This window comes from Pelophylax lessonae, assembly GCF_965119305.1.
Source record: "Pelophylax lessonae genome assembly, chromosome: 1".
In the NCBI taxonomy this organism is placed as follows: Eukaryota; Metazoa; Chordata; class Amphibia; order Anura; family Ranidae; genus Pelophylax; species Pelophylax lessonae.
This window is the reverse complement of record NC_138768.1, coordinates 515,566,255-515,593,095: the sequence shown is the minus strand read 5'-3', so window position 1 is coordinate 515,593,095 and position 26,841 is coordinate 515,566,255. Positions and strand designations below refer to the sequence as shown.

At 45.7% G+C, this 26,841-nt stretch overlaps 1 protein-coding gene across 2 annotated transcripts in view; it reads right to left on the bottom strand.

The window, feature by feature from the left end:
* The window catches only part of AP3D1 (adaptor related protein complex 3 subunit delta 1), a 317,903-nt gene that overhangs the window by 30,465 nt on the left and 260,597 nt on the right, over nucleotides 1–26,841 (bottom strand). For both annotated transcript variants that reach the window (XM_082247309.1, XM_082247310.1), the window contains 2 exons: nucleotides 21,549–21,725; nucleotides 7,382–7,429 (listed from right to left, as the gene is read on the bottom strand). In XM_082247309.1, coding sequence (XP_082103435.1) covers nucleotides 7,382–7,429; nucleotides 21,549–21,725 — 225 coding nt within the window. The remainder of the gene's footprint in view (nucleotides 1–7,381; nucleotides 7,430–21,548; nucleotides 21,726–26,841) is intronic.

Here is a 26,841-nt window from a genome sequence, read left to right as displayed (position 1 = left end):
AAAATCCCCCTGATTCAAAAATGCCAACACCAACTGAATGGACTCCATTCGAAATTTCTGCACCTGCACAAATCGGTTCAGAGCCTTGAGGTCCAGGATTGGATGCACCTTGCCCTCTTTTCTGTGCAGGTTTGAATAGAAACCTTGAAAGCATTCCTGCAGAGGAACCGGCACAATCACTCCTTGAGCAAGGAGATCCTTTAAACGATCCTGAGACAGGCGAAGATTTGACTGAAAGAACCTGTCTGCCGGCCGGGACCGAAATTCGATCTTGTACCCGGAACGAATCAGTTTGTGAACCCATTTGTCTTGAATGAAGGAAGTCCAGGGTCCCTGAAAGAAGCGCAGACGTCCCCCCCCCCACCCCAGAAACGGGTGAGGGCACACCTTCATGCTAAAGAGGACTTGTCCGCAGAACCAGACTGACTGGTCTTGGGCTTGCCCCAGGGCTTCTCAGTCCCTCCAGAAGCTCTAAACAACTTACCTTTTTCTTGCGCCCCGGAGGCAAGAAAAAAACGTCTATGAGCGGTGAAGGAAGGCCCCTGCTTATTACGGGGTGCTTTACCTTCGGAAGATTGAGGAAGAAGAGTACTTGATCCTTGATCAACTCATCCAGCAAGTCGCCAAATAATCGCTCTCCCAGGAAAGGAAGGTCTGTTAAGGCCTTCTTGGAAGCCTGGTCAGCCGACCAGCTCTTCAGCCAAACCATGCGTCTTAAAGCAATCCCCACAGTTGACACTCTGGCCACCAGGGGAGCCGCATCCAAGAACGCATAACCCAGGAACACTACAAACGCCTATTTTTTACTTTTTTTTTTAAATGGGATGGGTTCCATCAGCTCCAGGGGAACCATGTCAGGATCCAAGTTCCCCTTCAGAACCTTCACCCATTCCGTCACCGTCTGTGATACCAAAACAGTCACGAAAACCTTTCAGGATAGAACCCGCCAACACAAAGATGGCGGGAAAGGAATTCCACCCGCCTGTCCACCGGATCTGTAAAAAACGGGGAATCTTCCACAGGCACTATAGAAGATTTGTTCAACCTGGAAACAGGATGATCCACCTTAGGCGGTACCGGCCAACAGTTGGAAACCGTCTCAGTAAAAGGGATAACGGCGTTTAAAGCGATGAGGCACTACTAGCACGTGCTTGATGCGTCGCCATTGGTCATTAACAATATCATGAAAATTCTCCTGCAGGGGGCAGCATAACCCAATGGTATAAGAAGCATAAGAGCTGCGTCTGTCAATGGACAATTGAGAAACAGAATATTGTGTTGTAGGGGTCTGGAGTAAAACTGGGCAAATGGGACTGCCTCAAAAGAGGCCAACTCATCAGCTCCAGGACTCCAGTGAATAAGTGAAGAGCCAAGCAAGTCCTTTCAGGTACAGGTCTGGCACAGAAAAAAAAGTTTGAAATTTCTTCCTAGAGAAAAAAAAATGTGTTGTGTCCAACACTGGACCTAAGTATTAAAAGTGATCAGTCTGTTCCAGCTCTGTTTTATGAAATTTTAGGATCTTTCTGTATGTCTGCAATGTCTGGGCAGTCAGTGCTAGGTTATCAGCCAGAACTTGAGTGGACTGTGCCTTCCGTAAGCTGTTCTCCAGGTATTCCACAGTAGGAATGCCTTGAGAATTAAGCAAAGCTAGTACTGGGGCCAGCACATTTGTTATCAGTAAAGGTGCAGAAAATAGGTCATAAAGCAAAAGTTACAAAGCATGCAGAGGGCCTAGAGCAAAACAGATATTGCTGGTGGGTGGGAAAGTTGGAGACACGCAGGTACTCGGTCCTTGATGTCCTTAGACACCAGGAGGTCTCCCGGGTAAAGGGTGGCAATGACAGACCTGGTGAATTCCATACTGATCTTCTGAGTTTGAAGGCAGAAATTCAAAGCTTTCAGTTCCAAGATAGGGCAGATGCATCCTTTGGGTTATGGAAACATTTTGGAGTAAAACTTCTGAAGATATTCTGCCACTGAGATGTAGGCAGTCACTCTGTCTGCAAAGGCTATTACATGTTCCTCCACTTTGGAAAATACGGATGCACCTTTAGGCAATTTGTTTGAGGGCTTGGGAAAATTAGAGCTTCAATCCTTTCAGGTGGGCTGGGAGAAAGGCATGGGTTTGTACTGAAATTGCTGATGTGGAATAACCAAAGAGACCTTGTCCCTTGAAAACTATATTGAGCAATCTTTTATACACAGGTTCTGCAGTTCAACACTGAAGCCAAACTGTCCTCCAAGTGAACTGACAAGAGACTCATGCTGGAAATTAGAGAAAACAACAGCCAGTCAACACTGTAGCTAAGGGATACAGCCATTAGTTTCATATATTCCATAAGAGGTCAGTAAGTGTTTGGCAAATCAAGGTCACGTCTAGAACCGGATGAATAGCACTTCCTCCTAGCAAGGACAGAGCTTAAGAGAGCCTCCAAATGCTTGTTGGTGGGGTCCTTAGAGACAGGTGCGTCTTCTACTGGAATGGTAGTAGCTTTAAGGAAGGACACTGCCAAATCCACAGAAAGCACACCCAACTTATTTTTTACCAACTCCACTTCAAAAGCGTACAGGGCCAATGAGCACTTGGGGGTTAAAAGAGCATCCAGTCTAGGTGGTTCCATATTCCATAAACGAAGACTTAAAATAGTGAGTGCACCTCAAAAGGTCTTTATGGTCTTAGGAGCTCCAAAGGATCCCAGATTAGGAATACATTAGTGGAAGCAAAAGGATTCAAGGTGGTGCATAGCACGTCAATAAGAGCTGAAACAGTGCTTTTTCATTTGGGACAGAGGGCAGGAGACAACTATTTGGGGGCAAGTTTGTCTGGAAGAGACTGGAGAAGCTCAAAGCAGGAGACTCTGAAGACAGCACAGACTCCAATAGCAGAGGGCAAGAGGTCTTCAAACCACAAATGTCAGTAGCATCAGTAGGCACACTGCAAGTAGCACCTGAGTTGTTGAAGTTTTTTGTGGAATGTCAAGAAGTGTATCGCTGGGTCAAGGCAGGGCCTCAGGTATTCCAGGAACATAACCATTGGTAGCAGGTATAGGGTCAAAAATGCCAAAGTGACCTGGTTGCTGTAGGAAGCAGTGGGAACAGTCCAAGGACTGGACCTGGCTCTTTTCTTCACTGCAGGAATGAGTAAAAAGAGCACGTGGAGCGAATGCATGTGCAACACTCCATCCAGAGGATGCTCAATCCCTCAGCATCAACCCCTTCCACTGAGAAACCCACAGATAGAGGAATTTCAAAGGCACACATCAGTGAAACATGCTAGTTCCTGGTGTTTAGCTGAATTGATCCACTCACAAATGTGAGTCTTCAGAGAGAGGGCAAGTACAGAGGCAATACCAGCAGCCCTTTGAGCTGGAAATCCCTTTTGCTTATGTACAGAACAAGGTCTGGAGGTTGTCTGGCACAGAAGGTCACTTAGCCTAGGTTCACACTAATGAGGCGCAGGAAACGCTGCAATACATGCGCATTATCGGGACCACATTCCAATTGCACTACTCTATGCAATCCACTGCGGGTAAAAAAAAAAGCAAAGTTTATGTCACAACAAATGCAGTACAAAACTACCATGTGATCCGGTTGCGTTGCTGCTCCAAAAAAGGTGCATGCATGTCTTTGGTGCGATTTGAGCCAGTTCAAAATGAGTTACATGTGATGCGGTGCGGTTCCTGTGCAATTCACATACGGTTCCTAGTGTGAATAAAGGCTAGCAATGCACATCCAGCCTGGTAGAGTCTTGGAACAGCAATAAGGTGGTAGCCTGTGGAAAGGCCAAGATAGCTATTATTTGTAGAGACAAGCTCAGGCAGCAATTTTGAAGAATCTGAATTCAAAAGAAAAAAAAAAAAAAAAGACCAAAAACCCTAACAAAATATTTAGGCATATAGATTCCAATCCCCCTGCAGGTGGCACTGTAACCCAACAGTTAATGACTTCCTGTGACCCTCAAAGGGTGAGACATTTCTACATAACCTTTAGACAATATCTATGTAAAAGGACTATAACTGGGGTGTGTGAAGGCTGAACACAAAATACTGGAACAGAAATGAGACCAAGAGAAAGTGCATAACTATTTGACAATCAATGCAACCTAAACTTTTAACTCGAAAAACATTATAGCAAGATTACCCTAACATATAGAAGATGACTTTACCTGATAACACGAATAAATTAGGATGGCCCTATATGGGTGCCACCTATGAGATTTGGGCAAGAATACAGTGCATCTGAAAAGCATTTACAGCGCTTTACTTTTTCCACATTGTGTTATGTTACAGCCTTATTCCAAAATGGAGTTAGCCTAGGTTCACACTGAGGCAGTTATGAAATCGTGCGACTTCAGCTGAACTCGCACGATTTCAAAATGGCATTTCAGTCAGACTTCGGGGGCGATTTCCCAGACATCTCTGCGGGTTGCTGCACAGAGGTCTATTGAAATTGTCCCCTGAAGTCGCCAAAAGTAGTACAGAAAGTACTTTTGGGAATCAGTGCGGTGCCGCAAAGTCGGCGCTGAACAGATTCGGACAGTGCAATTGCTGGCAATTGGCTCAGATTTGACCTGCGATTTGGCATTGCACTGAAAAAAGAAAATCACATGTACATAATTATTCACAGCCTTTGCCATGAGACTCAAAATTGAGCTCAGGTGCATCCCGTTTCTCTGATCGTCCTTGAGATTTTTCTAAAACTTGGAGTCCTCTTGTGGTAAATTCAGTTGATTGGACAGGATTTGGAAAGGCACACACCTGTCTATATAAGGTCCCAAAGTGCATGTCCAAACCCAAACCAAGCAATGAAGTCCAAGGAATGGTCTGTAGACCCTCGAGGAAGGATTGTATGGAGGCAAAGATCTGGGGAGGGGTACAGAAAAATTTCTGCAGCATTGATGGTCCCAATGAGCACAGTGGCCTCCATCATCTGTAAATAGAAAAAGTTTGGAACCACCAGTACTGTTTGTAGAGCGAGCCATCCAGACAAACTGAGCCATTGGGAAAGAAGGGCCTTAGGGAGGTGACCAAGAACCTGATGGTCACTCTAACAGAGCTTTAGCATTTCTCTGTGGAGAGAGGATAACCTTTCAGGACAACCATCTCTGCAGCACTCCACCAATCTGGCCTGTAAGGTAGAGTTGGCAGATGGAGGTCACTCCTCAGTAAAAGGCACATGACTGCCCACCTGGAGTTTGCCAAAACGCACCTGAAAGACTCTCAGACCATGAGAAACAAAATTCTCTGGTTTGATGAAACAAAGATTGAACTCTTTGGCCTGAATGGCAAGCGTCATGTCTGGAGGAGACCAGGCACCGCTAATCACCTGGCCAATACCATCCCTACAGTGAAGCATGGTGGGGATGTTTTTCAGCATCAGGAACTGGGAGACTAGTCAGGATTAAGGGACAGATGAATACAGCAATGAACAGAGACATCCTTGATTAGAACCTGCTCTAAAGCGCTCTGGAGCTCAGACTGGGGCAAAGGTTCTTCTTTCAACAGGACAAAGACTCTAAGCGCACAGCCAAGATAACAAAGGAGAGGCTATAGGAAAACTCTGTGAATGCCCTTGAGTGGCCCAGATAGAGCCCAGACTTGACCCCGATTGAACATCTCTGGAGAGATCAGAAAATGGCTGTGCACCAATGCTCCCCATCCAACCTGATGGAGCTTGAGAGGTCCTGCAAAAAAGAATGGAAGAAACATCTTCCTCGGTGCCAAGATGACGATAGCCAAGCAGTGGAAGCTGCCTTCAGTTTCACCTCATCTGGCTAAGCGTAAAATCTCATGGATAATGGCACAGGAGAAGATGTTTAGTATTTTGGATGACTCCAAAGAAAAGTTTGAAATGATTTGGGAACCCTGAGCGACCTTTGTAAATGTTACTATTTGAGGAGCCTCGGATGGAGTGATGGTCCTTTCCTCCATTTTCCCCTTATTAATTTATCCCCCTCAATGTCTTCAGGAGCTGGGCCGCAGGAACCTTCTTCTTTCCTTTTCTCTCCTATCCCCTTTCTCTCTTTTCTCTTTCCTGCCTGTCGGCTTCTTCTTCCATATCTCTATCTTCTTCTTCCTCACTCTGTTCTCTAATGTTGGTTATAATGTCAACATAGCAATCTGCTGACGAACCCGAACGAGAGGGCTCCTAGGACACGGCCTGGAGTCCTTCTTCTTGACTCAGTTGGGTCTGGTTCGGAGAATTTTAACCTTTTGTAATTCAGGTTTATCTTTGGGCCCACATGGGGCCGGTTTATAGGCAACCTTCATGTTATACGCCTTTGTAGTGTAGATTTTATATTTTTTTGTTTTGGTCACTACAAGTTTGCATAGTTGACATGTGGAGCGCCTCCCCTGAGACACAGTATGCTCCCTTTTGGGGTGTCTTGGGAGTGGTGCTCTACTGCTACGGGGGCGACCCCCCGACACCACTAGATGGTGACCTTCTTCTGAGTTGTATTTGTAACAATGTCAGATTTTTTCTCCTTTTTGGCTCTTGTTATGATAGCTGCCTTGACCACCGCATGCCCACTGGACAATGATATTCTATGTTTTCCGACCTTTCTTTGTTCTGGGGTTGTTTTTATTGCTGTATCACTTCTGTTGTTACATGTTTTTTGTTATTCTTTAATAAAAATCATTGAAACTAAGAATGGGAGAAACTGCCCAAAAGTAGGTGTGCCAAGTTTGTAGGATCATTCTCAAAAAAACTTGAGGCTGTAACTGGTGCCAAAGGTGCTTCAACAAAGTATTGAGCAAAGGCTGTGAATACTTAGCACATGATTTTTTTATCTTTAATGAATTTGCAAAAGATTTTAAACAAACATATTTCACGTTGTCATCATGGAGTATTGTTTGTAGAATTTTGAGGAAAATAATTTAATCCATTTTGGAATGCAACATAACAAAATGTGGAAAAAGAGAAGCACTGTGAATACTTTCTGTATGACGTGAAGAAATATTGGGCATAATGTTCAAATGCTTGTTACTGCACAGAGATTTTTAAACTTTTAGAAAAATTACAGTCGCAATGGATTTAATTTTGTCACTTCCATAAACAAAAAGGACACAAATCAGTCAAACAGATGTTAAAGGGTCATAAAAAAACCCCCCACAAAAACACAGTATTAAGATAAAACTAATTGCAAGCGCATGACATCTTTTGAATAAGATTGAATAAGTCACTGTAACATGCAAAGCTTTGTAACTTTAAACTATTATAATATTATTATATATAAGAACGTCACATTACATTGTCAGAGAGAGGTTAGTGTGAAATAGGGTATTACCCAAGTCAGAACTACAACTGAATTTCCATACTGTATCTTATATAACGTGCATGTCACAGCTCATTGTACATCTTTCCCCCCAATCACACTTACCATTTTTATATACTTGTTTTCTGACAAAAGAGAATAACTGGACATTGGCTAGAAGAAAAAATAAAGTGAAGGTGAAAAAACAATACAAGAATGTAAAGTCATCACATTAAAATGTATGGCTAACAAGATATTTAGAAATTCTCCCACCCACGGATCTTAAAAGAATTGAGCTCTATCATTTCAAAGCCATTGTTTCTAATTTCTAGGGACTTGTTACTGACTGGAATAGTACCACTGGATTGGCGTAAGGCCAACGTGGTGCCTATTTTCAAAAAGTCTTTACCAAGTAACTATAGACCTGATTGTTTTACTTCTAAAGTCGGGAAGATACTGGAGAGTTTAATCAAAGACCACATCAATGAGTTCTAGCTGGAAAGAAATATTTTAAGAAACAGACAGCATGGATTCATGAAAGACAGAATTTGTCAGACAAATCTGATTTCTTTTGATGAGGAGGTAAGTAAAACCTTGGATAGAGGGGTGGTTGTGGACGTGGTATATTTCGATTTTGCCAAATCATTTGACACAGTTCCCCACAGACACGGCTAATGTGTAAGGTAAAGTCTACAGGCTTGGAAAAATCAGTTTGTAAATGGATAGAAAATAAGCTAAAAGACTGAATTCAGAGAGTAGTGGTTAATGATTCTTACTTTGAATGGACTAAGGTTATCAGTAGTGTAACCCAAGGTTCAGTGTTGGGACCATTACTTTTTAATATATTGAAAAATGATATAGGGTCTTGGATTTAAAGTACCATTTCAGTGTTTAAAGAAATAATGTCCTTACAGGATGTCTCCAATTTACAAGCCGACCTCCATACACTGTTTCATTGGGCAACTGTATAGCAAATGAGGTTTAACCACTTTGGGACACCCTGCCGCATATATATATTGCAAGTGGGAGGCGCAAAAGCATGTACATGTACGTGATTTTGTGCAGGAGATGTCGGGGGCGCGCATGCTGTTAGAGCGCCGCTACCGCTGTGATTGGACACAACGGGAGCCAATCAGCCGCTCCAGTGGTTGCGATGGCTGCCAGGACCCGCCGATCGTTTGGCGGAATGACAGAACGGCGGTCTGTATATGTAAACAAGGCAGACCACCGTTCTGTCACAGAGGGAGAGAGAGCTAAGCTGAAACACAGATCTCTTTTCCTCTAGTGCATCCACTCCTCCTACAGTTAGAAAACACTCCCTACGAGCACATTTAACCCCTTGATCACCCCTGGTGTCAACCCCTTCCCTGCCAGTGTCATTTATACAGTAAAAGTGCATTTTTTTTTAGCACTGATCACTGTATTGATGTCACTGGTACCCAAAAAGTGTCACTTCGTGTCAGATTTGTCCACTGCACTGTCCTAGTCCCACTAAAAATCGCTGATCACCACCATTACTAGTAAAAATAAAAAGTCCGTAAAGCTATCCCACAGTTCGTAGACGCTATAACTATTGCGCAAACCAAATATACACTTTAGGATTTTTTTTAACCAAAAATATGTAGAATACTTATTTTCTTAAATTGATGAAAAAAATTTGATTTTTTACATTTTTATTGGGCATGTTTTATAGCAGAAAGAAAGAAAAAAAAAAAAAGATTTTTTGTAAGAACTTACCGTAAAATCCTTTTCTCTGAAGTTCATCGACAGACACAGGTCCATCTAGTCAGAGACTATAGAGTTATGCTTCTCCTATCAGGAATAGGCACTAGGCAGGAAAAAAGCTTAACCACACCTATGGGGCCTGTCCCTGCAGGCATAACCCCACACACCCGTCTATCATCAAACAGTTTAGTTGCAAGCAGTGTTTAGAATAGAAAAAACCCCATTCACTCAGTAGAGGGGCGGGTGCTGCGTCTGCCGAATTTCAGAAAAAAGGATGTTACAGTAAGTTCTTACAAAAATCCAGTTTTCTCTATCATTCATCGACAGACGCAGCTCCATCTAGTCAGAGACTATAGGGATGTCCCAAAACAGTATATTCATGAGGGGTGGGAAGACAACGCAAACGGAAACTTAACTCTCCAAAGGCTTAAAATTTAGCCAACCAGGTAACATGGAGCTCAACCAGGAACAACCGGAGCTCGCCCTGAAAACACAATACACCCTCAAAGAGAAAAAAAAAAAAACACAGTTCTCTTAACAGCAGCCTGCAAAACCTTGCGGCCAAAGGAAGCATCCGAAGATGCCAACACATCTACTTTGTAGAATTTTGTGAACGTGTGCACAGACGACCAAGTTGTCGCCTAGAAAACTTGACGCACCGACGCCTGATGGCGAAAAGCCCAAGAGGCACTCAGCGCTCTCGTAGAGTGATATGGCGCACTCCCAGTATAAAAGGTACAAATCAAAGCATGCGTAGCTAATAGGCGTTGGAAGTATATAGAGCCAAAGCCGACACTTGGCCTTTGATAGTGCATAAAGCCAACCAATGTTAAACTCCTTTCTGCAGAAAGGCCAAGACCCTAGCTATCGAAAACAAGCGAGGGTGCACCTTCAGTGATTCACACCATGAAATATAAGATTTCCACGCACGATGATCTATCTTCCTAGAAGTCTGCTTCCTAGCCTTCAATAAGAGAGTCAAAAAGACCTCTATCTCTCAACACCTGGCATTCAACAACCATGCCGTTAAAGCCAGCAACTGTAAAGCAGGATGGAAGATTGGATCTTGAGACAAAAGATCTTTCCTGAGAGGAAGTCTCCAAGGAGCATCGTTGACCAACCCTTACTAGGTCTGTGTACCAAGACCGGCGAAGCCAGTCCGGAGCAACCAGAATGACCGGAATCCCTTCCATCTCTATCCTGCGCAGAAGCCTAGGCAGGATTTTCAAGGGATGAAAGGTATAAATCAGATAATACTGACCCCAAGGAGCCACCAGCGAGCCTGTGGCATCTGCCAGAGGATCTCGAGACCTAGCTATGAATCTTTGAAACTTCTTGTTGAGGGGATAAGCAAACCGATCGACCTCGGGATTCCCCCACCGAACACACAGGAGATGAAACCCCTCTGGGTGCAGGAACCACTCCCCTTGATCCAACACCTGACGACTTAGGTAATCCGCTAGCCAGTTCTCCACACCTGAAATGTGTACAGCAGAGAGGGCTGGAATACATTTTTCCGCCCAGGCCAGAATTTTGGCCACCTCTTTGGCTGCCAAGACAATCTTGGTGCCCCCCTGGTGATTGATTTAAGCCACAGCAGTGGCGTTGTCTGATTGAATTCGAACCAGACAATCTTGCAGACAAGTTGTCCAATGGCTCAGACAAAGCTTTATTGCTCTGAGCTCCAAAACATTCATCGGTAGTAAAAAACAAAACTGTGGCGCTAAGACCCTTTATGAATGACAGTCCCACTTAAGGATGTATAAAAAGCAATAAAAAAGCAGTCCATGTGTGTCCGTCTCCACATAAAGAAGTAATTCTCGAGCAGAAAACCACCACCAGAAAGCACTCCAACACCAGTACTTCTTACCAAAAGTGATTGATCTCCATCACAGAGATCAAAAATAGCGCATAACTGGAAATCATGAAGGCTTCTCCAATGCGGTCCTAGTAAGCTCACGATGTGGTATGTTATGCAAAGAGAAAGAGGGACATCAGCTTTAAAGGCTTTATTCTTAAATAGATGAATGGTACTCACACATGGACTGCTTTTTTATTGCTTTTTATACATCCTTAAGTGGGACTGTCATTCATAAAGGGTCTTAGCGCCACAATTTTGTTTTTTATTTCTTTTAATCTGCTACATTTCAGATTAGTGTGGCTGCTGTACCCACTACTGTATATTTGCTGTTTTTACAGTTTTTTACCTTAATGCGCAGCAATTTTATGTTTTTTTATTCATCGGTAGTAATCCAGTCTCGAGACAGGTGTCAGCATGGATTTCTTGAAATTGATGTTCCAACCGAAATCCTGCAGAGTTCTGACAGTGACCGTCAGATCCCCCAACAAGACTGAAGGAGAGTACGCTCTCAACAGGAGATAGTCTAGGTACCCCAGTACCGCATGACCCCGCTGGAGCAGCAATGCCAATACCGGTGCGAAGACCTTGGTAAACACTCAGAGCTGAGGCGAGACCAAAAGAGAACGCCACAAATTGATAATGCTCCTCTGCGACCGCAAAGAAACCGCTGGTGTCCAGCGTAAATAAGGATGTGTAGATACGTGTCGTGTCCTTGATATCTATAGAGGCAAAGAAGTCTCCCTGGTGCAGCGGCGCCACTACCATGCAGATGGATTCCAGCCGAAACTTCTGTACCAGCACAAAGCGGTTCAGGGCCTTGAGATCCAGTATAGGGCGCACCTTCCTGGGCACGGTGAAGAGGTTTGAATAAAACCCTTGTAAATGTTCCTGAAAAGGAACCGGTACAATCACTCCTTGTACTGCCCCTTGCAAGTCCCTTAACCTGACTGGGGATAGTCCAAGATTGGACAGGAAGAACCTGTCCGACGGGCGAGACCAGAATCCGATCTTGTACCCAGATCGGATCAGTTTGTGAACCCATTTGTCCTGAATCAAGGTGGTCCAGAATCTGGTGAGGGCGCCCCTTCATGCAGACGAGGACTTGTCTGCAGATCCAGTTTGGCCTTTGCTTTCCCTGACCACGGCTTCTTGCAACCCCAAGACCACCTGAATGATTTATCTTTTTCTTGCGACCCGGAGGCAGGAAAAATATATTTATGAGCATTAAAAGGAAAGCCCCCGCCTAGGACGTGGCGCCTTGCTCTAAGAGGATTAGGGAAGAAGAGAGCTTTTACCCCCTCCCCCCTGTGATACCTTTGATCAACTCATCCAGAGAGGATTCAAACAGCCTCTCCCCTAAGGGAAGATCAGTCAAGGCATTTTTAGAAGCTTGGTCCGCTGACCAGCATTTCAGCCACACCACGCGCCTAATAGCAATCCCCACAGCCAACCCCCTGGCCACCATCGGGGCTGAATCCAGGGATGTATCGCACATGAACACCAGGGATGGAGCCAACTAGTCCAGTAGTTCTAACACTGCAGGGGGGAGCCGTTCCGCTTCCAAGTTACGTTTAAGTAACTTCACCCATTCTGTAGCAGACTGCGCTACCAAAACATAAACAAAGGTAGTCTTTAACCACTTCTGGACCGGAAGATTTTCCACCTTAATGACCAGGCCATATTTTGCGATTCTGCACTGCGTTACTTTAACGGACAATTGCGCGGTTGTGCGATGCTGTACCCAAATAAAATTGTTGTCCTTTTTTCCCACAAATAGAGCTTTCTTTTGGTGTTATTTGTTTACCTGTGCGATTTTTATTTTTTGTGTTATAAACAAAAAAGAGGGACAATTCTGAAAAACAAAAAAAAATATTTTTCACTTTCTGCTATAGAACATTCTAAAAAAAAAAAAAAAAAAAAAAAAAAATTAAAAATCTAAATTTAACATTTTAGGCCAATTTGTTTTCTGCTACATATTTTTGGTAAAAATACAAAAATAAAAAAAATCACAATAAGCGTATTTTGATTGGTTTGTGCAAAAGTTATCGCGTCTACCAATTACAGGAAAGATTTATGGCATTTTTTTTTTTTTTTACTAGTAATGGCGGCGATCTGCAATTTCTAGCGGGACTGCGACATTGCGGCGGACAGATCGGACGCCTGACATTGTTGAGCTTTGGGGGTACCAGTGACAATATTACAGTAATCAGTGCTAAAAATATGCACTGTTAATGTAATAATGACACTGGCAGGGAAGGGGTTAACATTGTGGGTGATCAAGGGGTTAAATGTGAGCCTAAGGGAGTGATTCTAACTGTGGGGGGCGTGGCTTATGGAATGACCATAGAGACCTGTGATCCTATATAGATGGATCACATGAGCTCTGCTCATTTGAGGGAGAAGAACGGTCAGCTGTGTTTACAACAGCTGACTGCTGTTCTCTCTCAGCGGGGAGCGACCTCGGGTGTCAGGCGGCAATCGGAGCCGCTTCCCCCGTGCATCGGCTTCCCCGCTGCCGAGTGGGGGGCGAGAGCGCGCGCTTGCCCCCTAGCAGCAGGCGCGAGACCAACATAGGTCTACGTCAGTTTACACAGGAGGGCCGCACTGCCGTAGCAAAAAGGTGGCGGGCGGTCGGGAAGAGGTTAATATGTGACCTGCTACCACGCGTAAATGGCGGGACAAGGATTCCACACGTCTATCCACGAGATCCGCAGAAGTTGGAGACTCTTCCACCGGTACCAGAGTCGCTTTATTCAACCTGGACACCGGGGGATCCACTTTTGGTGGTACAGTCCACCTAGTGGACACTGCCTCCGCAAAGGGGTAACGGCGTGCAAAACGCTTAGGCACTACTAACATGTGCTTAATGCGCCGCCATTGTTCATCCACAATAGTATGAAACAATTCAGGGCAAAGGAACACCTTGCCGGATTTACGGGATTTTGGAGAGCTAGAGGCATCACCCCAGTACCGACGTCCATAGCCGATGGTCGGCTGTCTTGTAATGACAACCGATGCGGCTGAGAAGCAGCTCTGCTGTCATTACAAGGAGTGGAAGGGGACTCCCTCCGACTCCCCGCGGCGCCTTCCACGGCAAGCCCGGGTCTCCCGTCTCACCGGGAGACCCGGGCAACCAGCCTTCACGCCCGAAGACCCGATCAAAGCTGCATTCGGCTCTGATCAGGTCTCCATGCCAAAACCTGGAAGTGATGTCATGACATGTCCAGATACTGGCGCCAGATTAAAAAAAATGACAACTTGGCGTTTCGAATGCTTTTAAGTGTAGTGGAGGGGTTTGGGGTCTTTTAGACCCCCAGATCCCTCCACAAGAGTACCTGTCAAAAAATAAATACGTTTTTTTTTAAATGTGCGAAAATATCGGCCCATACCGATACGCGATGACCAAAATATTGGTATCGGTAATGAAAAAACGATATCGGTCGATCCCTACTGCGTACCCAGCGCTGTGGGTTCATCAACCAATTTTAAAGTTTCCCGCACTGAAACTATCAGAGCTTCCACCAAAGCGCGTTCCTGCACGGCGGCTGTTGAGGACAGGTCCTCTTCACCGCCAGAATGCGATGACACCGACCCTTGAGGGTGGTCTGCATCTGCGGCGGCCATGTGAGGGCGGAGGGTGTTTGCGGCTGGCAGCACTAACAATGACAAAATCTACCTTAGACATCAAATTTTGTAAAAAAAAAAGCTGCAATCTCTGACTGAGAACCAAAAGGTCCCGCAATCACTCCCAGGGGGTCTGCAGGTGAAATATTACCATGGGACTCCATGTTACACTTTTTAAAATATTTGGGCAGTGTCTCTTTAAGACCGCCAAAAACGCTGTCCCACCGCTATAAGTGCGGGCTCACAATCCCTGGTTATTCTAAGAAAATAGCAGAGTGAATGAAGAAAAACCCACAGGAAACCCCAGGAAAAAGTTACCAGACCACAGAGGAGCCTTCCAGCAAGATCTGTGCAAAAACAAAACTGGCACCGACTGTACAGGAAGAGGACACAACCTCTATATTTTAAAAACCATGCTGCATGCCTGTCCACTGTCCAGCCTATGGACCTCAGGAAAACGGCCGCTCATACATTTTCAATGGGGAATTATGGAAAATGGCTGCCCATATAATCTAATGGGAAAATAAAAATCATGATCCACAGCAAAATGGCGGCCCCCATAGCACGCCATATGGTCTCCAGGACCCCCAGAACAATAGGCATCAGAAGGTCCCTGACCAGGGACCCACACAGGACAAGTCACCCCCCTCAAATAAGAGCCAAATGGCTGCATTATTACCGCCCTCCCCCCACCGCCCCAAGGTAAAAACCTGCTAGGGGTAGGGGAATGCAGAGGGATACACAGGACTAGTCCTCCGAGATGCCTGGGGAACCGAGGGAGCCCCTAAAGTCTGGCTATCCCAGGGAAGGGCCCACGTTCGAGACCGCCAGGGGTTTTTGGGGGGACAATTTACTCACCATACCACGGTACCATGTGGGTGCCATTCCAAAACAGATCACCTCCGACCCGGGATGGGGGTGCTGTCAGCCAAGGGGAAGCTGCGACTCAGGGCGTTCCAGGTTGTATGCGTCCCAGCTAAATGGTCCACTCGCAGTCTCATCCCCATCCGTTAGGGCACTGCCATGGCGAGGCCTAGTTCTGGACTATAACCTGCTCACGCTCGCTGGCCAGGCTGGGAGACCTTAAAGTGGAGTTCCACTCATTTTAATAAGTTTAGATGTATGTAATCCCCTTTAAAAATACTTTTACCAATGGAAACAATTTCTTTTTTTTGCAAGGAAATACTTTTTTTCTTCTTTATTCATCTGCACTTCCGGGTCCGGCCGCCTATAGTCCATCAGGGCCTCCTTCGTTCCCCGAATCCGATTGTCCAAAGACTGCAGAGTCTTGTCTTATTTGGCCAGAATCTCCCTTTGTAGAGACCTCGTATAGAACTGTGTAAACAGAACCACCTCAAAAAGGTCAACACCATCAGGCCCAGCACCAGCATGTAAGTCCGGAGGGATGACCATCTGCTGGACAGCAGGAGATGATTGCAGCCTGCAATATCTGTAGTTGTTCAGAGGAAGGAGCACTGGCTGAGGCCAAGTCCAGAGTCACAACTAGATAGTCCAGCTTTGTGGACGGAACCAGAGCAGACTTCCGAAAATTCAGAATCCAGCTGAACTCCCACAGAGTTTGTATGGTGATCTTCAGGTTTTCCGCAAGAGCAGTAGGAGATTCCACTCGCAGAAGGTCGTCGTCCCAGTAGCCCAGTACCGCGATCCCCCATTGGTGTAACAAAACTAGCACCAATGCTAACACTTTTCTGAAGAGCCAAGGAGCAGAGGCGAGACGAAAGGGTTACCCACAAACTGAAAATGCTCCTCTATAGCGGCAAAAACGGAGGAAGCGCTGGTGATCGGTACATATCGGAATGTGAAGGTAAGCATCCTTGATGTCGATAGAAGCAAGGAAATCCCCCTGACGCTGGGGATGCCACCACGGTTCGAATGGACTCAATTCTGAACTTCTGGACCCACACAAAGTTCAGTGCCTTGAGGTCGAGGATTGGATGTGCCTTGCCTTCCTTCCTGGAACTGTAAACAGGTTTGAGTAAAAACTCGGGAAAACGTTCCGAATTTGGAACCGCGACAATCACCCCTTGAAGTAACAGGTCTTGTACCACCCCAAACAGACCCTGTAAGTGGCCCAGGGACAGGCGCAATTTGGAAGGAAAGAACCTTGCCGGGGGGACAAGAGCGAAACTCAATCTTGTAGCCAGACCAAATGACTTTGTGGACCTACTTGTCTTGTACCAGGGAAGTCCACTGGTCTGGAAACCAGCGAAGACGTCCCCCATCCCCCAATGAGGGCACAACTTCGTGCTGAAGGAGCCTTGTCCGCAGGTCTGGAGAAGCCTGCTCTCGGCTTGCCAGACCAGGTTCATTTGGATCCTTGAAAGGCTTCAAGCCCTTGTCAGTCGACCATGAGGGTCGAAAAAAACTTCCTAATGACCCGAGGAGGGCCCACGTCTACGACGAGGTTACTTGCTCTTAGCAGGCTGAGGAAGAAAAGTACTCTTCCCCCCTGTGAGACCTTTAATGATGTCCTCCAGGGTAGCTCCAAGCAGGCGATCTCCTTGAACGGGTAGATCAGTCAAGGCCTTTTTAGAAGTCTGATCCGCAGATGAGCATTTAAGCCAAAAGACACGCCGAAAGACCACTGCTGAAACAGAGAGCCGAGCCACTAGGGGAGCCGCATCCAAAGAGGCTCCAACAGATGAACTGCAACCCCTGGACCAGCTGGTCTGCTAGCTCAGCAAAGTCAGGGGGGAGCTGTTCTCCCTCCAGGTCACGGCGTAAAAGCTTAGCCTACTTGGTCAGAGTTTGCGACACCAGGGCAATGGTGAAGACCGGCCTCTGTGCCGAACCAGCCAGAGTGTACATATTGCAGGCCACAGCCTCAGCCTTCCTGTCAGCTGGATCCTTAAAGGCCGGGGATTCTTCAACTGGAATCATGGTTTCCCTGTTCAATCTGGAAACTGGGGGTCCACCACCGGTGGAACAGTCCACTTCCTAATAAGGGATTCCTCATAGGGGTAACACCTAGAAAATCGCTTAGAGACCCCAAGGGGAACTTTGGTCGTCCCCACTCTTTATCGACAATTTTGTCAAAATAGGTGGGGAAAGGAAACACCTTTGCCGCTCTGGATGGCTTATGAGTGCCAAAAGGAACCTGCGCCTCAGTCGAAGCTGCGTCCTCCATCTCCAAGGTCTCATGCACAGATACCATCTGTGCGTCCGCCAGCGCCTTTTTGTGTGCGGTTGCAGATGTGAAGGAATCATGCTCACTATCAGCATTCCAGGCGCGTGGTTGCAGATCCAGCAGGGTGACCCACATCAACAGGGGTAAAATCAGATTCAGAATCTGATGAGATGGATGAGGCAGGGGGCACTCTTTGGTAGCCCGTCGCCCGAAAAATCACCTCCACCCGGGACACTAAGGACTCCAGGACCGCCGTTAGTGCATCGATGGATGGTTGGGACCTGGAGGGCCCCGCAGCCTCAGAGAGGGGTTCAGGTGGGGAAATTTGCTCCAAAAGACTAAATAAGTCACCAGGGGGACCCCATAAAAAAGGGGAAAAACACCGCAAGGGACAATCCCCATTGTGCTAGCAGCACCATCCGGACGCCAGGCACAAAGCACCAAGCGATCCTCAGCAGAGAGGGAGAGAACCCCACCAGACTCCCCACCCAGCAGAAACAAGCACCTGCAGCCACCAGGATAATCTGCACCGCACGCGCAGCGATCAGGAAGTAAAAGGATCTAGGAGTCAGCACCAGGGGATGAGGAGGGGCTCCCACCGCCAAAATCGTTGCCCACAGGGCTCCACTGTCATGGTTGCCGCTATTTTCAATTGCAAACCACCGCAAAATGGCTGCCGGACTACACAAACATGGCAACCGTGCATAAAAACACACAGGCTACAGCAAAATGGCGGCACCATGAGGCTTCCAGGGACCCAGGAGGGATCCCTAGGCCTCAAGGACAGACCCAGGTAGGAGCCCCCACCAGGTACTACCCCCCCCCACCACACAGCCAATCGTCCGGCCACCAGCAGCGCACACCCCTAGCCCCCATCACCAGTACAGTAAAACCTTGGTTTGAGAGCGCTTTGCAAGACAAGCACATTTTTTAAATACATTTTGATTTGATATACAAGCGATGTCTTGATATACAAGTAGCATCATGTATAAATAAGGAGAGGAGCCTCTAAAGTGTAGCAATATGGTTACATTTAATGAAGGTTCAATATTTAGCAACTCACATGGTTGATGATTAAAACAGGCACATCTAAGAATTCAGGCATTTGGGGTAAAGCTGTCCACGTAGACCATCCTCTGCACAGCCATCTTCATCATCCCTTCCCCGCTGCTCTCCACGAGTGTTTCAAAGCCTCACTTTCAGATCACTCTACTGCAGGCTATTCTTCCCGGTCACAATTGCAGACTGACAGTGGTGAGAGTCGGTGGTTCAGAAGATGGTCTATGTGGACAGCTTTACCCCGGATGCCTGCATACTTAGGTGTGCATATTTTAATCATCAACCATGTGAGTTGCTAAATGTTGAACCTTCATTAAATGTAACCATATTGCTACACTTAGAGGCGCCTCTCATCTCTCTTATATTCTGTAGCTCTGCTAGATTTTGCTTCTAATCCCCTTGGGAAGGCTGCATATTGTGGATGGACATTTTATGGTTACACAACCTATCACAATGCTATAATCTTTGTATATAGGACTATAAACTGAAGGACTTGTGGAACGAATCATCTGAGTTTCCATTATTCTTATGGGGAAATTCGCTTTGATATAAGAGTGCTTTGGATTACAAGTATGTTTCCAGAACGAATTATGCTCGCAATCCAAGGTTTTACTGTATAGAGCCCTGCCTCCACCCCAGGTGGTGGACAGACCACCCAAACAGACTCCGCATAAGTGTAGGGGGATAGGATGGGGGGACAGATGAAAGGGGGGTGCCTGACGGGAAGGAGGGGAACCCAGGGGTCCGACCTTTCCCAGGAAGGGCCCACGTCCACCCCCAAAACCTTCCAGAGGGAGAAGGTGGACACCCATACCAGGAACCAGGTGGGCACCGCTCCAGACTAAACCCCTCTCCATCGAAATAGGGGGGCTGTTGGCAAGGAGGAACACTGAGACCTGGTCGTATGCGACCTCACGAGGCATTTAACTTGCAGGTCAGCCGCCGTCCAGTGGGGCTATGTCGTGGCCAACCTAGCGCGGAGTGGAGGTCTGCGCGCGCTCGCTGGCCAGACTGGGGTGACCACTGGATCTAGATTATCTAGCATGTCGCCTACTCCGGCACTTGATTGTAGATCTCACAGCAAAATATCAAGCAGAAAAAAATTCTATCTAAGACAAAAAAAAAAAAAAGAAGAATTTGCCAGCAAGGAACTAGGTCCCTACTCCTGACTATAAAATCACAATACTGCTGCGCTAAAAAATGAGCAAATAAATTATAACAAATGGTAAATTAATTAAGCAGCCACACAAATCCGGAATAGTACAGATTACATAGATATATAACAATAGCTGTAGCGCTAAATCAAATATAAATGTCCCAAATAAATGAGCAAAGGCAGTCCTTGTAGTGTACACTCCACACTGAAGAAAGGTGAAAAAGACCTCAGAGTCAAAGAGCCGCCACCAAACACTCCAATCTCACCACTGCTTTCCAAATATCGATGATCCCCACAACAGAGATCAAGAGAGCCCAAAACACAGGATGGAATACGAACTCCCACTCACAGGTCTCAAATAGATGAACTCCAATAGTGGTGCGATATAGAATAGAAGAGCAGGGACACTTTCATAGTTCAAACTGCTTAACAAGCGGACAGGTTTACTTTAACGCTGCAATCCACATGCTGATCTCACAGCTTGAAATACTGTCATTGTGAGCAAGTCATATCCTCGTCTGCTACTGGAGTATTCCCATTACAATGGCGGTGCATTGAGTGCAAGTCCTGCATCATTTGTGGAACATCGGAAAATGATGTAAGATACCAAGTGCTTGACTAAATTCTGTGCTCCATATTTCTACAATGACTTCAGATAGCTTCGTACAGTGAAGAGAACACAGTTGTTCGCAGTGCCGAATCGCAAAATAGGCCCTGGTCTTTGAGCAGCCAAATCCTCCGGGGCTTAAGTGGTTAAATGTGAGTTGCTATATATTTTTTTTAAAAACGTGTATGTATATATAGATATATATATATATATATCTATATATCTATATATATATATCTATATATCTATATATATATATCTATATATCTATATATATATATATATATATATATATATATATATATATATATATATATATATATATATATATCTGGATTTAGTACACTATGGAGTTATATGTTGGCTTTTCATGCGCTGAGATGATTACCATTGGGGTGGATCTGATAATACTTGGAAGTAGCTTTGTTTGTGACCATTATCCCGCCATCTAGCTAACCACTATTGTTGTGGAAGATCCATCCCAATTTGAGATTAATTCAAATGCGATTACTACTCTGCATTGAGGTGAGCGGCCATTGCACCTATGGGTGAATAATTATCTACTGGTTTTCTGGGATCTTTTTTTGCACAGAAGACGCGCTCCCTTTTTGATGATCATCACCTATTTATTTGGATTTTAGAGACACTGACTTTATTTTTTCATCTTTCCATATATTTTTGGTTTTTCACATTTTATTTTGGAATATTTTCTTACACATCCAGGGCACTATTTATGTTATGCATTTTTTTTTATTGAAGATTTTGCACATATTTGGTGTTAGCATATTATATATCTATTGATATGATATTTGTATGTTTTTATCTGTGTGTTTTAGCGCCAATTTCCTATACTAAAACTATTTATTGTATGTGGTGACACTACAAAAAATCGGGTGCTAGCAACCTTGCTCCACACAGCTATTTATATATTTTTATATACTTTTCTCTGCCCACTCACTGGTTAGCGCACTGGTTCATTATCCCCATATCTGCTGCTATAACTTCAGTATTCTGCTGCTATAACTTCGGTATTTAACGTCAAAGTAGCGACGTAAATACACAGTGGGTGGTCCAGAAGTAGTTAAATCATGAACACATTTTTGTTAAACTCACTGGTAACTGTTCCTCTTCATCCAAGGTGCCATTATGCACAGATTCTGTGCGGTCACCTTCATGAGATTCATTGTGATGATGGTGGTGGTGGTGGTGGTGTTTCTTTTTGCGTGACTTTTTTTCATCCTTTGCATCCTCCCTTTCCTTCTTATGCTTTTTCTTGTGCCGATGGGATTTCTGTCCAAAAAGAAAAAAAATAATAATAATGTTAACACCTTTCTGAATTAACTAGATTTTCAAAAGTTGTGTATATTTCATAACCTGCAAAACAAGTTAACACCTTGGAGAATATTTTCCAAAATAAGAAAATTAGACTTTTGGTTTCCCTATTAATGCCCTTTTCCTGGAATATATCACAGTACAGGGAGTATCTCCATATCCATTATATAGGTTTATGCTGCCACCTTCTGGTTATAGGAATAAAACTGGACAAATGGCACTGCCTTGATTAAAGTGACCATCTTCCCCAGAACCCTCATGCAGAAACGCTTCCACCTGAGTTCACAGTGACCAACATTTCTCTGGGGGTAGAATCACCTTCGACTGATCTGTGTCCAAAATCAAGTTCAAGTATTCCAGCCCAAGAGGGGAGACAAAAGAGGACTGCAGGAAGGTTCAGCATCCATCTGAACCTTTCCAAAGTAAGAGAAAGAGGCACATTGGACTCCAGATGAGAGGGAAAGTTCTCCTATAGCGGAAAGTTGTCCGGGTATCCCACAATGGGAATGCCTTGAGAGAGTGTAAGAAACCCAGTACTGGAGCCAACACTTTGGTGAATACCCTGGGAGCTATAGAGAGGCCGAGCAGCGGGACAACAAACAGAAAATGCTGGTTCTCTACTGCAAACCTATAAAGCCATAGATGTAGGAAGGCAACTACTGGCCAGAGTAAATCCATTTGAATTTTTTGCACCCGAAGGGACTTGTATAGCCCCTTCAGATTCAGGATTGGACAAAGGTCAGCTTTTTGCATTAGGGGCTATAAAAATATTTGAATAGAAACTGTGAAGTTACTCTTTCTCCTGAATTGAAGTGATCACTACCCTGTGCAAGCAGATGATCTAGTGCTGGGGTCGCCAACCCGCCGATCGCAGGCAAGTGACAAGGAGATCATAAATAGATCCCTGCCTTGCCAACAAAGTGCTTTCCCCAAGAGGTTCCAAATGGTGCAGGCGCACGGTCAGACAATTCTAGGCTGCAGAGGCAGCACCCGACCCTAAGCGGCATGTATGCAAAGGGAAAGGTTTTGCTTCCAGAACAGCTTGGGTGGATTCAGGCTCTTGTCCGAACACGCCAAGCTCTTACTCTATGTGAATTTTGGTCCTCAGATCTCTGCCCCGTTAACCACGTTCCTGCAAAGTTGCAGATAGTGGCGTGCCCCAAGTGATGTATAGATCATCGCTCCCTTCTCTCTCTTTCTAAATGATCCTTGGATTACTGGCTAGTTCTACCGATCAGTGACATTAAGGTAGGCTCACATCACACCGCGCCCTCCTGACCTCCCCCCTGCACCGTGTCTTCCTTATCCCTCTACAATATACCCTCCTAACCCCCCCCCTGCACCGTATCCTTTACCCCTACCCCCCCCCCCCAGCCCTCCTTACCCGCTTACTATCTGTACTCTGCCTTACTGATCCATATACATTGCTCTTCATCCTACTGACATCTGTGCACAGCACTATATTTTTTATTACCTCTGTACACTGCCCTATATACTACTGACTTCTGCACACCATCCTACATACTACAGACCTCTGCACACTGCACTACATACTACTTACACTGGTCAGAAATACGAACAGGCAGTCGGGCCTGAAACAAATTGAGCAGGTCAGCCTGCAGTACCAGATGTTCTGCTTTCATGATGAACTCTGGCATCATACTTATGGGGTTGATCAATTACTCCACAGACGTGAAAAATTTGTGAAATAAAAAGTGAATGCCGAGTGACTCACTGAAGCTAAATTTTAAGGCAGACTGAGTTTATATTTTTACAGTGACATTAGTTTTATTCAAACTGTTTAAGTTTTCTTGATGTTGTCTATTTTTTATTGGGCACTTGCTAGTTCATTTCTTAAGTGCCGCACCCTGGTGATCTTTGATCTCTTCTATGTTGTCCAGGTAGATCTCCACCTCTCAAAGGTTGCCTACATCTGATCTAGTGCCTGAAAAAAAGATTGCTTTTCTTTATGAATTCAACAAAACATCCGAGAGCATGAAAAGCAAAGGAGGAAGGCATAGAAACTCCAGCTTGTAACCCACTGCAGACCCCGGTCAAACTGTCTGTGAAAGCAGGAAATTATCTCCCTTAGCAGAGCAAGCAGGGGAGGCCCTTCATTGGGAAGACTTGTCCTTGTCAGCTTAAGGTCCATGGCTTTTTGCAGAATTGGGTACTGGGTTTTGGCTTGGAGCCAGAGGCTAGGGATGGATGAAAAGAATGCATCTTAGGAGATAGGAGTAGGTTTCTGGGCGAGAGGAGCAAGTGCAATATTAACTCACTAAACCACTACTCTGATTGAGGTAAGGCTGCCCTAAAAAAAAAAAAAAAGCTGTATTTTTGTATAACCGTAAAATCCTTTTCTCTGGTGTTCATTGACGGACACAGCTCCATATCTTCTTGACCGATGGGTTTATGCTACTCTCCATAGGAGTAGGACACTAGGCAGAAAAAAAAGTTGACCACGACTGTGGGGCAGTCTCAGGGGGTATACTCAAACTTAATGCTATAGGACTTCAGTGTTGTAATGAGCAGTGTGAGAAGAACAGAAAATTACTTGATAGGCTGTTTTTTTCTCAGAGGGAAATGCTTTCTTATCAGCCGATCTATCCAGGACTGATTCTAGATCTGGACCAAACAGGTACCCAGAAAAAGGCAACCCCCACAGTTTGATTTTAGAGGCCGCATCACCAGACCACGTCTTTAACCAAATTGCACACCTGGCCGAAATGGCCAGAGCGGAGGATCTTGCAGACATTTTAATCGATTCCGCAGAGGCATCAGCCATGTATTTAACTGCTAAACAGTAGAGGAAAAGATTCCAATAAATCTTTACTAGGTGTCCCAGCTTCCACATGAGTTTTAAGCTGTTCCAGCCAGTACTCCAAATTTCTGGCAACCACAGTGGATGCCATCGCCAGCTAAAGGCTGGACAAGGTGGAATCCCACGCCTTCTTAAGGAGTGAATCTCCCTTTTATCTACTGCATCCTTCAAAAAAACCCATATCCTCGAACGGCAAATCTGTGCGGCGAGAAACTTGGGAAAAGACTGCATCGGCTCTAGACCTTTTATTCCAAACATGGGCTTCCTCATCCTTGAATAGGGAACCTTCCCCTAAGAGCTTTAGAGAAGGGGACTCTTTCCGGTTCTTTCCATTCTTTAATGGCTTCTGTCAGAACCTTGTGCACCGGGAAAACCCTGTGCTTAGTCTCATCCAACCCCTGATACATTTTATCATGCACAGACAGCTGGACTTTTTCTTCCTGGATCTCGGGAGTAGTACAGATTGCCCTGAGCAAATCATCTACCTCTTCTAAGGACAATTTGTACCTGGAAGATTTACCACTGTCCTCCTCTTCCTCCTCATCTATACCCCAGAGGGAAAGAAGTATACTTGCGCCTTCTCCCTCCGAGTCGCTGGCCTCTGCTGATATTGAGGTGGACGCCAAGGAGCTAGATAAAGTACTCTGCTGGGAGTCTGTCTGTGTTGCTGGAACCTTAAACAATAAGGAACGGACTGAACTTAAAGTATCTTTTAACTCTTTCACAGATGAAAATAAATCTTTACATTGCTGCGCAGACTCCTTAACCTCCTTAACAAGATCTGCAATGCAAGCTTGGCACAGTGGTTTTGGCCAAGTACCCTTAAAGGGTTCTTGCAGGAAGGACATTTCCTCGGAACCAAAGGAGACCTGGATTTAACTGTAGCTTTAACCTAAACCAAAAACAGGGATACCCAAATTAACCAATGACTTCTTTCAACATAACACCTTAGGCGAACTGGAAAAATGCTATCCTCTGTGCACAAAACAGCCAACACCAAAAAGACAGAATCCCAGCTAGACCCTGTAAGGCTGAGGCTGTTTAAACCCAGCAATTACAGAGGCCGGCTCCCATAGAGGCATAAGAAAAAAGACACACAAAAGGTGGCTAATAGTAAGATTAAGGCACCACTGTACCCCTCTTACCTGAGCCTGGCCGGTGCTAGCGACGCCTGCTTCCGCCAATGCTGCCGCTCTCTCCTCCATCTCATGCAGAGAGCACAGCGGGATAGGACAGAAATGAAAAATAGTTTAAAAATGCCGCTTCCTGTGTCCCCACGCTCCGGGGACCGGAAGCCCTGACCTCTGACCTGCTGAAAACCCTTGCATTCCAGCGGCTGGAACCAATGCTGCAACGCCCAGATGGAAGTCCCGCCTACCAAGACATGCAAACTTGCAGGCTGGGACCCAGGACCGACATGTGGGGACTGCCACAGACGCAGCTCCCTGCCTGGGCTACCTTCCAAAACCCTTGGCTCCCAGGCACATAGATGGGGTATCCTGGCGAGGCCCTTGCTCCCCTGAGCCAAATGGACCAGCAGCTCCGAACACCCCCCTTCAGTCCTCCGGGAGGGGGTGCTGGGATGGTCACTGCACAACAGAGGTAAGCCTACCCTTTCTCCCACCTGGAGAGAGCGCAGCCTCCCCTAATGGTTTCTGCAGCGCTTCCACCATGGCAAAGGAAACACAATAACTAAAGGCATGGTGGAAGAGAAGGGATTTAAAGACTGCAGTGTTTCCTGGGAATTTAGGTGGAGCTACGCTCTCTCCGGATGTGGTCCTGAAAGGTGGTTTGAGAAAGAAGCATCCACAGATGCAAACACATCCACGTTTTAAAATTTTGTGAAAGTGTGCACAGACGACCACGTGGCTGCCTTGCATACCTGCATCAATGACGCCTGACGACGGAATGCCCAGGAGGCACTGAGCGCCGTCGTAGAATGCGCCTTAACAGGGAAAGGAGGATCCTGACCCTTAATGGAATAGGCCTGCACCACCGTCTGCCTGATCCATCTGGAAATGGTCGCAGCAGACGCGGCCATCCCCTTACGAGGTCCATCCATAAGGACAAAAAGAGAATCAGATTTCCGGAGCGACTCAGTCGTCATCAGGTACACCCTGATTGCCCAAACCACATCCAAAGAATGTAAGGCAATCTCTTTAGGATGCTTAGGTTCAGGACACAGAGAAGGCAACACAATGTCTTCATTTAAATAGAAACCAGAGGCGACTTTAGGAAGGAACAACCGACAGG